Source organism: Lucilia sericata, unplaced genomic scaffold, assembly GCF_015586225.1.
Source record: "Lucilia sericata isolate MDLA Ls3-8-SP2 unplaced genomic scaffold, ASM1558622v1 Contig000077F_arrow, whole genome shotgun sequence".
NCBI classification, from domain to species: Eukaryota; Metazoa; Arthropoda; class Insecta; order Diptera; family Calliphoridae; genus Lucilia; species Lucilia sericata.
Window position 1 is genome coordinate 18,352 of NW_023994110.1, and position 12,146 is coordinate 30,497.

A 12,146-nucleotide genomic window follows, 5' to 3' on the forward strand; every position below is an offset into this window, starting at 1 on the left:
CATATCTACGTCCTTTCTCGGTTAGGGTCCTTAGGAGGCTATCAATCGTGGTAACCCAGAGTAAAGGAAACAAAATTCCATCCTGTGGTGTACCGCGAAACACCCTTTTCCTGATAGTTATATCGGACACCCTCCCTCAAAAAATAAGACATTTAGTCCATAATTCGATTAAAGAGGCTAATGTCGCGATGAAATTTAGGATAAATACAACTTATGTAAACGAAGATTTCCCCCAGTCCCGATATAAAGCAACTTTTAGAAAATTAATTACCTAATAACCTACTGCCTTTTCCTGAACTATTTCATTCCTGCTTATAAAAATTCCTAATTTTTAAATACAATTTCGTATTATTTTTTAGATATTTATAGTTAGATACAAATAAAGATGCAGTAAAAATTAAATACAAACAGGTTAATGAAAGCGATTTCTAATGATTGTACCTACACCCATCTAAAAGTATACCAATCGACTCTGTCTGCTTGTCCGTCTATATAAACCTTGCAATCAAACTACAGGTGCCAATTTTAAAGGTATTTGATGAAATTTTGCAAATGCTCCACTTTTACTCCAAAGAATAACTTTATTGAAAATTGTTGATTTAATCTACACCCAAATAACTGAACCGGTGCAGTGTTATATAAAGCCATATGGCTTTATATCTAAATGGAATGAGAAGTGGAACCATATGTCTTTATTGCCTACACCAGAGTGCAAAAACACCATAATCATTTAGTAACCAAAGTAGAAATAACGCCATAATAGCGTAATTTTTACAGTTTCAAATTGCCAAAAGATTGAGCTGACATTGTCGGCGTCATGAAATAACTCCCCAAAGCAAAAATTAGAGAGCAAACACAAGGAAATTTGGAGATTTAATTCGCTTTTTGGGGCATTGTTTCACATTTAAAATGGGGTGTTATTTTATTATATGGCTTTATTGCCTATGGATTTATAATACTGCACCAACTGAACCTACCGGTTTGGGCTTTTTATCTCGCAAATACACTAGTACATAACTAGTATATCACAAAAAACGGCAAATTCCAGAAAATTAGCTTTTCGTAATAAATATCACAGAAAAAATTATAGGTAGTTTATTTTCAATTAATATGCTTTCCTCTTTTTTTAACTTTTATTTTAACAATATTTTTAATTGTCATAATTATCTCATTGTTTTGATCCTAAGTATACAATTTTGATTACATTTTTAATTGAATCAATTAATTTTTTAATTGGCTGAAAATGTTTTTTCAGCCTACTTTTTTATTTTGGTTTTTTGTTTTGATATTTTATTTTAATAATTTCTTTATTTATAATGGAAAGAATATTTATAATTCTTAAATAGTCAATAATATTTTAGGCATAAGAAGTTGAAGTTTCATAAATATTTTAAAATTTATAAATCACTTTATTTGTTCAAATGTGAAAACAAAGAGATATTTTTGAGAGTGCTGAAGGCATTGTTAAAGGTAAAGTAATCCTTTAACGTTGTAAGCATTCAATTAATGCTTTGATTGTTTCAATCATCTTCTTAATTGATTTATAATAAATATTTAATCAAACAGTTTAATTCACTTGATTAATAAACTAATTAAAATGTAAGTTTTATTTTATTAAATATTTAATTTATCCAATTAATGAACTAACTAATTTTGAATTTTGAGTTTAATTACTGATGTTAATTGTTTTGATTATTTCTTTAATTGGAAAAAAAAATAATTTTTTAATAATTTCATAATTGATATCATCATTTTGTTGATAGGTGCAAAACTTGCTTGATACAATTAATTTGATAATTAAAACACATTTTCAGTTTTTTCTGTGTAGTTAAAAATAATAATGCATTCGAAAAACACTACAAAAACCTTTCGATTCTAACTTTTGTTTTTCGATTAATATGGTGAAATATGAAATACGGGGACAATACGAAATCTTTTGTGAAGTAATTTATTCATTTTTTAAAAAATGTCAAATTAATTTCAGTAAATATGTATGTATATATTTTTTATAGTTTAAAAAAGTGTGATATAGTACATAGTATAAGAGACTGCTATATAGTTTTGACAATAAAGCAAGTATCCCGATGTAACACGAACTCCTCATCCGCCTGAGGAGTGGGACTACCTATTGTTATTATTTGGCCCATTTTTTGTGTACAAAAATATTTAAGAAAAAGTTTATTTTAGTCTAATATAGCCTTCAATTGCACAAAACTATGATGTAGTGTGATTGAGGAAGGGTTGATTCCAATTCCAAGTTTTTAATAGATTCACACCGAAAGAACATATAAATTATATACATTTTCAATGTTTTGGTAAATATGCCTTTACACTTTTGCACACATAAAAACTTATATTTATGACTGTTTAAACTGATTCCGGGAGCTAGACAAATACGATATTAATGACTTATACATTAATATCGTCCACATAGGTTATATATACGGAAAGTATTATAGATAGCGTAAGTATTTTATAGATAGCGGACAGTGGTTTAGAAACTTTTATTTTTAGAAATAATACAGTATCTCTGAAACTATTGGATATATCGCAATGAAATTTCACATGTTTGGAACTGACGTGTTTTCGAGTTGCTTGTCAGTTGAAGGTGATTGAGGGCGGAATGGGGGCCAGTGGTTAGCTCACTAAATTTTTTTAAAAAAATCGCCAAAAATCCAAAGTTGTTTAGTTTTACCTTAGTTATTTTATTGTGAGTCAAATAATAGGTTTCACGCAGAAAAGCAATTTTCTTCTATGTGTGTTAAAAAACATTTGCTAGCGCGAGGTCTAATAAAATATTCAAATGAAAAATCCCAAAAATATAGTATGTACTTGGGTATCTGATTAAATGTAAGTCATTATAAGTGTATTTAAAAGTAATGCAGACGATATATGGGAGTCATTGGAAAATAAGTAGTTGTGTAAGTGAAAGTCATTACTGACTGCTACTAAACTTCTTCTTTAGTTTTAATAACAAAACCGTATTATTGCAACCAAGTATTTAGTTCTGAGAAAAAGTGATACTTCGATTTTTCGCAAAACTGCTGGCATTATAATCTCCATCTTTAGAAGAATCTACCAGTATGGTTTACACCCTTATATATGAATGTGTGTATGTATATGTACTATGAACATTTATATTCATACATTTCATGTCTACGTTGATTGCGAAATGGAACAATTTAGAACAGGCACACATTTGCAGAATTTGGAGTGGTCAAATTTATATGCAATTGCATCCTATATCTGTTGTTTTTATTTTAGTTTTGCAGGCTTTTCTACCAGTTTCGTGCTTTAAATTAAAATTGATTGCATTTTGCTTTTTTCTGTGCATTTGCTGTTGGTTTTCATTTTTTTCTGTTGAAATTTATAACGAAACAATTTGTTTTTATTTTTACTATTCTTGTACATACATACATTAGTATATAGAATAAATACATACATATTTTTGGAAATGTGTATGGGTCCAACTGAATCCATACATAAATGAATGAATAAATCGTATGTGTAGTGTGTAGTTAGATGGGAGTTGAATGTACTTACATTAGGCAATGGAAAACCATCCAATTGCCAAACAATTTTTGGTGTTGGATTGCCGCTTGCACTGCATTTTAATGAAACAGATGGTCCTGGTTGCATTGTCTGTTCTATAAACTTGTAGATAAGTTGTGGTGCCACTTCTAAAATTTAAGAAAAAGAAATACAAAAATAAATACTCATACCCATTTTCATCTACGCACGCACTCTTTCACAGACATATCAAATGTCAACAAATATTAGAATATACAAATGTATGTATATATACGTAGATATGTATGTATGTGTGAAAGAGGGAGATAGAGAGTGATTACATACCTCCTAGTTTTAATTCTGCTGTTGCTTGTACAGATTCCAAGTCATTCTTTACCATGCATTGGTACATGCCTTTATCTTCTTTCGTAATTGAGGTAATACGCATATGTTCTTTAGACAGCAAACGTACCCTGGCACCCGCTCTCAGTGGATGGCCATCCTTTAACCAGGAGATGGTTTGTTTTGGAAACCCCGAAATACTACAAATCTAAAATTCAAATTAATGATTGTTAGAGTCTTCTTTTTTTATGCATGAATATGGATGGTACATATGTATATATGTACATACATACATATATGTACATATTTGTGTTTGTAAATGTACATAATAAAACCAAAAAGGAAAAAGGAACACTTTTAAAATTTTTTATTTTGTAGTTTTTGTTTCACACTTTTACATTAGATCTGCCCTTAAAGAAATATTTTATTTTTTTATAAAATATTTCTAAAAAAGATAAGGGGATTCTAAATAAGTCTGTATGTGGAAAACAAGATATTTGGTTCTTGATTTCATTTAGCATCATTTATGTAGCAATTGGTATAAAACTTTGATAAATTACACAGAGTAACGAAACGAAGGTTTGTAGAAACTTTTGAAAACAATTCCGATATCTGGTTTTCTTTATCACACACAATTTTCTCGCAAAATGGCATTGAATATTTGGATCATATATTTCGGATATTTTATATAATAATAACAATATATTTACGTTTAAGGGTTAATTTCGATTTCATAAGTTTCATCTAAATCGGTAGAAAAAAATTTACTGTGATACTCAAAACTAAACAAGAAAATAAAGTGACCTTGGTAGATCATATCATTCCCCTACCTGTCAGAATTTTTTATACTAGTTAATATTTGTTATAAAACTATTTACCAAATTTAATAACAAGATTAATGTTAACATAGATTGATTTTCAGAACAGACCCTTCAAGGGGCATTAGACAATTGCGGACTGAACTGTAAATAATATACATATGAAAATTGTTTTAATTGCAGTTAAATTTCAATTTGTATTGCGTCAGTGATTTATTGACTACGAACAAATTTTATGAAACAAATGGATCAAGGGGACCATCAAATGGAAAAGGGTAATGTACCTATTTTCCTAAAATTTAGCAAAGCGAATTAGGACCACAAAACTTATTCAGTCCGATTTTTTAATGCGACACTAATATTTTTAAGACAGTTATATAATTTGAAATCATTTTCTGAACGGGGCTTATTGGTCTATTTTCCTTTTTGTTTCAATTTTGCTCAGTAGATTTTAGAGTTTTTTTGACTCTGTGTTGATTGGCATAATTTTTGGTTCGTAAAAGTTTCGAAGTATGTATATGTGATAGTTATATTTCAGTTGGAGTGAGAGGTGGCCGTGGCATTGGAACGATTTTTATAAAAATGTGTCTTTTTGGTCTATTTACCTCTTGTTCCAATTTGGCTCAATAGATTTTTGAGTTTAAAGACAAAAAATCTTTTCAAATCGCGCAAAGAGTTCCTCACTGCTAGACATAACGTTTTTCATACAAGGATGAACTATGTTGATAATCGCTTTCTTATATATACCATGAAAATTTAAATAAGTTATTATGTATAATAACATAGTCAGACAAAATAAACGAAAATTTAAATACATACCTGGGAAGTGACATTATTTTTCTGAAAGGTCGACCTTGGTAGAACAATAATGTGTTTTCGAAATTTTCCAAACACCTTAAAAATCTTGAAAGGTGATTTATATGGGGGATAAGATTAAATATGGGCCGATTCTCATAAAATTAGGTGTAAGGATTTAGGTTTATATAAAAGTTATTTATGCTGAATTTCATAGTGATATTAATGTAATTAAGAGAATTAAAGTCATTTGCTGAAAAGGATTAACATGGGGACACTGGGTCAAATCAAGTCCGATCAATATAAAAATCGGTATAAATGAGTTTGCTGTAATCCTAGTGATGAGTTTGCTGTAATCCTTACTGCTACGGACTTATTTATTTGACCCTAGTCACCATACAAACCCTCCTTCAGAAAATGACATAATTCTCCTTTTAATATTAATATCACGATGAAATTCAGCATAAATAACTTTTATATAAAATACTTCCACCAAATTTTATATACCCCATATGAAGCATCCTTCAGAAAATCAGTTTTTGAACAATTGTTTACGGATTTTTAAGAACTAAGTTGCATTTTACTCATGAACAGACATAATTTACTAATACATTAATAAATAGAATGGTTCTTATATAAAATAGTTTCTAAAAACATCTCCAAACTTGGAAAATGGTGCAGAACTAAAATCAAAAATTTGTTGGCCGATGAAATGCGCACATGATACTTAAAGATCATATACATTTGCCATTATAAAGGCCCCATCTTCTGTTTTCTAAGTCCGTTGAGAAACTTAAAATCGGTTTAGATTCAACTAAGTTAAAGACTTATAAATGCTTAAAGGTACGAAAAACCGTTTTTTACACCTATCTCATGATTTTCAAACACAGAATAATTGTATTACATCCCAAGAATTTATTTTTGTCGCATAGTGTAATACTTCTTAATTTTGATACATTTTAGTGTGTTATATAACAATATGCTTAGTGGAACAATTCATATCATAATTTAAGGCGTACAATGTTCAATATGATAATTTATAGAATCAGTTTAAACTGGGGAGTATTAAACATTCGACACAGCCGAATATAAAACTCTAAATTGTTTTATTCCTTTAAGAGCAGGTCTATTATTACACATACGTAGAAATTTTAAAATACATAGATATATATATTTTTTTTTTTTTTTGGTACCATAGAGCAAAAATTTTTAAAGCTACCAAATATTATTTGTCTTTCTTTCTACTCCTTTTTTATTTCTGATTGTGTTGGTTTTATTTTGTCCTTTTTTATTTCATGTGTTTGTATATGTGAATATGTGTATCAGTGCTGTTGAAATGTGTAGATTTAGTAATTTTGTTTTCATTTCCGTTTGTAAAGGAAGCAACGTGAATGTGTACATACCAAATCTGCAGTTTTTCCTAAATTTACTGTCTGCACAGTGGGCTGTATAGCTGCTGTCAGTGGTGACGTAACTGACATTTGCACTTCAAGAGTTTCACTTCCCTCTGAATTGGTCGCTGTACAATAGAAAGCACCGTTGTCTGATTTGTCCACTGCGGTTATAATCAGAGTACCATCCTTAATTTTAGCCCGTCCTGTTGCCAACAAATGCTGAATAGATTCTTCGTTATTTGGTCGTTTAGTATGCCAACTGAAATTTAAATTGCAAAATAACAAAAATAAAACAAATACTCATACATTTCTACATACAAACATTCATATACAGACAAATATATAGATAGAGTAAAGTGAATGAATGCTAAAAATTACAACATTTGACAAACATTTGCAGAAAAAAAAAAACAAATGAAAAATTTCTAATTTACTGTATAATTTTAAAATCGCATTAAAAAGGATTCATTGAATCAAAAGGAATATGTAAATATAAGGGTAAACTAACGATTAGAGCGAGCGAAATTGTGATTTGTGTTAATTAAATACGAGAAAATTACTATCCTGCAAAATATTTGTGGTGTGTTTATATTGAAAAAATTTTGCTAGTATTAAATAATATATATTTTCTAGGTTGGTTATAAATTTAAAAGTTGATAATTAAATATATTTTTTTTGTTTTCGAAAAGCTGTACATGTCGATTAATTTTGTACGTTAGTTTTTAGTATATATTGTATTTATTACATTTCAACACTGACCTGACCCTGTTGGAATACGATGTATTTACTCCAAAGTTAGTTCAATAAACAAATTTGAAAAGATCTTATATTTGCCCTTTAAGAACATAAAATTTTATAAATATATTCAAGAGAAGGGCCAAATAGACTGCACAAGCGGCTTGGCAGACATTTTACGTTTGTGCAAACTTGTTAGTGTAGTGGAGGAGGATGTTTTGAGTTTTGTTTGCACAAAAATCAAAAAAAAAATATTTTTGTACAAACATATTAAGGTCATTCATGAAACTGGAGTGCAAACTTGCCCATTTGCACAAATGGCTATCTGCATTATTTAGAGTATAAAATTTAGTTTAAATTATCAGTCAAATAAAATATGCGATCAAATGTATCAATGTAAGGAAGTAAAATCAAACACAATTTGTGTCAAATTCAATATAATATCGAAAATGCACAGATTGCATAGTTTGCGAGACTTTTGAACGTTTATATGAAAACCCTTATTAAATTTTTGTCAAAGCGTTTGTATGGTTTATAAAAAATTGTTCACAAAATTTACGTTTTAAAGCAAAATTTAGATCTGAACTCATCGCAAATCTAAAAAACCTAAAAAATCTGTGATTGTACGAGCAAAGGTTGTCACTTGACACGAAATTACCCATGTGTACATATTTTTCCACCTTTGATCAAAATTTTTTCCCCATTCGGTACATGTTGTCAATAAATTGTTTAAAAATTATATTTTTAAATTACGGCAAAGTAATATTCTACGAAATCCATATTTCACTTGTTAAATACAGTCCGTAATGGCCTGTAAATGTGTCGAAAATCAGTCAGATGTTCAAAACGTATCGATACTGTACATAACTATATATTACCCCAGTAAAAATAAAGCGAATTACTTACAAAAGAATAACATTTATCACCACTTCAAAAGTAGCAATTGGTGAATTGTTTTACCTTCTGTAATGACTTTCGAAGAGGCGAAAATAATTCAATTTTTTCAATGCTGAAGATATTTTTTTTGTTCTTACATTTTTGTGAGATAAAAAAATTTATTTTTGGGTTTCTGTTTTAAATGTATATATATCCTTTATAAATGTTAATATTATTTAAGTCAAATTAGTTGTATTCCATAATAATACAATTTCACTTCCGAATAACTTCCAAAAAAAGAGCATAAAAATTACTTCTTAAGAATGACTTCAGAAGTAGTGAATTTGGAATTAAATAGAAAGGACATCCTTCCTATGACAAGCCTGTGTTAAAATCATCACTTCTTCAGGTCTTTTTCAGTACTTCCATGGAGTAAATTCTACTTCTTTTTCGCTTCTTTGGAAGTTATTTTTTTGCTGGGTATATTATATTTAACGGGCAACCCGTGATAATAAATGCCGAAAGGGTCGAAATATCTACATACATAAGTCCATATATATTCCGCTTTTCGCAATTTACTTATTAATTTATGATACACACATTGAGGAGAAGAAATCACAGATATTGATTCTGATTTTAAGTTCTTAATTACAAAAAAATCTATTAGATCGGAAACATTATTGATAAATGTTGGCCAATAATTATAATTAGATTACCCGTGATATATGGTAACTTCTTTGTCTTCGAAGATTTTCTTCATTAAAACTGTTATATGTTGTTTATACTAGAAAATATTTTCAATATAATCTTTTGAAATCAGTTCACAAATGCAAAATTGTAGTATTTTGAAGATATCTGAAACCGTGGGGTGTTCAAATTCTAAAAGTGAAATTTGAATTAAAAAGACCAACCAACATTGTATGTACATATAGTAAGTACTATTGTGTAACCGTCTAAAAGTTGACATTTCTTAACAAAACGTATATGATATACATGTAACACGTCGTATCTGTAAATATATTTACAGTTATTTTACTACATACATACACTTTTAGATTTTAAGGAAAATTATTTTTTTTATTGCGGCTCTCGGGTGTAAACTCGCATTTAATATCACTTTAGAATTGAAAAGAAATGTGAATCGAACTAAGTGAGTGGGGGAAATGAAAGAAGAAAAATATAAATACAAATTGAAAACATTTTCTATAACAAGTATTCGTGGATAAATGTTAAAAAAAGTCTTCTTCAATTATTTTTACCCCAAGTTTTTTTTCATTTATTTTTTTGAGTTTTTATTATCTTAAAAGCTGCGCGTCAATGCAAATTGATGTCGAACTATTTTCTTTTATAGTTTTCTATCTTGGCGTTTTATTTTGCTGTAAATGTGTGTGAGTTTTTTATTTATCTTGTTGGTATAAATATCAATTCCATTTTATTTCCGTTTGCCATCAGGTTAGCGGTTGTTGGTCGGTTGGTTGGCTGGTCTTTCATTGGGTTTTTCATGTTGTTGGTATTATTTCTTCTATTTATTTATTCTATTTGTTTGTTATTTTAGGTGAGAAGAAGGCGATAAAGAATTGACGGTTACATTTAAATACTTTGCAAAAATTGTGTGAAAAAACAGCAATAACAACAGCAGCAGCTGCTATAAATAAATATGTACATGTATATGTATGTACGAATATTAGGGTATGCATTTTCGAATGGAATATTAGTGGTGGCTTCTAAAAGCGAACTTCAATAGATTACACTTGTCTGTCCTATAGGAAACATGAAATTTAAATTTCGTCCTTTTTTTCTCCCTACAGAATAAAAATATTCGACGAGACCAAGAAATCTAAAATTTGACACAAAAACTCCTCAGCAATTACATTTAGGCACGATGCTACTGAATTTGCGTCTCTTCAAAAGGTAAAAAATATCCATATTAAAACACCCTAATCTAAATTCTTATATTTTTGTATCCTAATCCATTTTATTTCTTTTCATTTCTTCTTTAAATTGAGGGAATAAAGTTAAAAGTTTATAAATTACTTGTAAATAAATACATACTACAAATGAGAATGCATACCGACCGAGTTTATTCAATTTATATTATTTGCAAATGTTAAAAGTTACGAGTTTTTTATATGTGCATATTCAATATATGATATTTATTTAATAGATGATAAACTTTATTTAAAAGTTTTTCAGAGTTGTTTGCTGCAAATACATAAGTAAATTTCATTTACTACAAGACTGGCATAGCTCAAAAAATTTAATTTTTACTATTATTGTACCCTCCACCACCATCAGTGGAGATAGAGGGTATATATAAGTTTGTCATTCCGTGTGTAACACCAAGAAATATTCATCTGAGAACCAACAAAGTATATATATTCTGGGTCCTTATGAAATTCTGAGTCGATTTAGCTATGTCCGTCCGTCTGTCTGTGTAAAACACGCTCACGTTAAAACGAAGCAATATAATTTAACCAAATTTAACCAAAATACAGTACAGTTTGGTATTGAAAATGAGCAAAATCGGTTCACATGGGGAAAAGTTATGAATCAAAATTTAAAACAACTCCGAAAAAATAAGCAATTTTTACACATTCTGATATGATTTTCTCGAAAACTAAGCAAAATAATTTCATGAAAGTCATCATACACTCGTTTCTACACAAGATATTGATTCCTGCTGAAAATTACCAGAATCGGTCCATAATTTCATATACCTCCCATACAAAAGTACATATTCCCAGAAAATGAGTTTTTTGTTAATAACTTCCGTCAAAATGTTGATATCTTCACAAAATTTTACAAATTAAAATCTTATGTAAATAGAATTCATTCAGAGAAAAAAATTTTCTGGATCGGTCCATAATTGGACATAGCTCCCATACAAGGTCCCCTCCCGAAAATCACTTAAACGGGCATAACTCATTACTAAATTAAGATATACATATAAAATTTGGAATATGTATTGCTTATATGCACAGAAATATTACTGTGAAAGTTTTTTCCGATCGGTTCATAATTGGTCATAGCTCCCATACAAGGTCCCCTCCCGAAAATCACTTAAACGCACATAACTCATTACTAAATTAAGATATCCATATAAAATTTAGTACAAGTATTGCTCACATATACAGAAATATTACCATGAAATTTTTTTCCGATCGGTCCATAATTGGTCATAGCTCCCATACAAGGACCTTTCCCGAAAATCGGTCCATATTTGGTCATAGCTCTCATACTAGGTCCCCTCCAGAAAATCACTTGAATGCACAATATTCATTGCCAAATAAGGATATAGATACAGAATTTTGAAATTTTGTCTTTATATACATAATTGGTCATAGCTCCCATACAAGGTCCTTTTACGAAAATCTCTTAAACGCACATTACTCATTACCAAATAATGCTATTGATACAAAATTTGGCACAAATATTAGTTTGGTATACAAAAATTCAATTTCAAGATTTTTTCACTATCGGTCCATAGCATGGGTGCGGTCGGTCCCATGCAAGTGTCCCTTCAGAAAATCACTTGAACACACATTACTTATTACTAAATTATGATATAGATACAAAATTTGACTGAAATATAGCTTTTATGTACAAAAATTTTGCTTAAAGAATTTTTTACGATCGGTCTATAATTGGTCATATCTCCCATACTAGGTCCTGCCCC

At 29.3% G+C, this 12,146-nt stretch overlaps 1 protein-coding gene across 1 annotated transcript in view; it reads right to left on the bottom strand.

The window, feature by feature from the left end:
• Positions 1–12,146, bottom strand: part of LOC119616519 (Down syndrome cell adhesion molecule-like protein Dscam2) — a gene marked incomplete at its 3' end in the record, with an annotated part of 86,150 nt that overhangs the window by 18,347 nt on the left and 55,657 nt on the right. Inside the window, 3 exon segments of the mRNA XM_037972916.1 lie at positions 3,544–3,680; positions 3,856–4,060; positions 6,869–7,118. Coding sequence (XP_037828844.1) covers positions 3,544–3,680; positions 3,856–4,060; positions 6,869–7,118 — 592 coding nt within the window.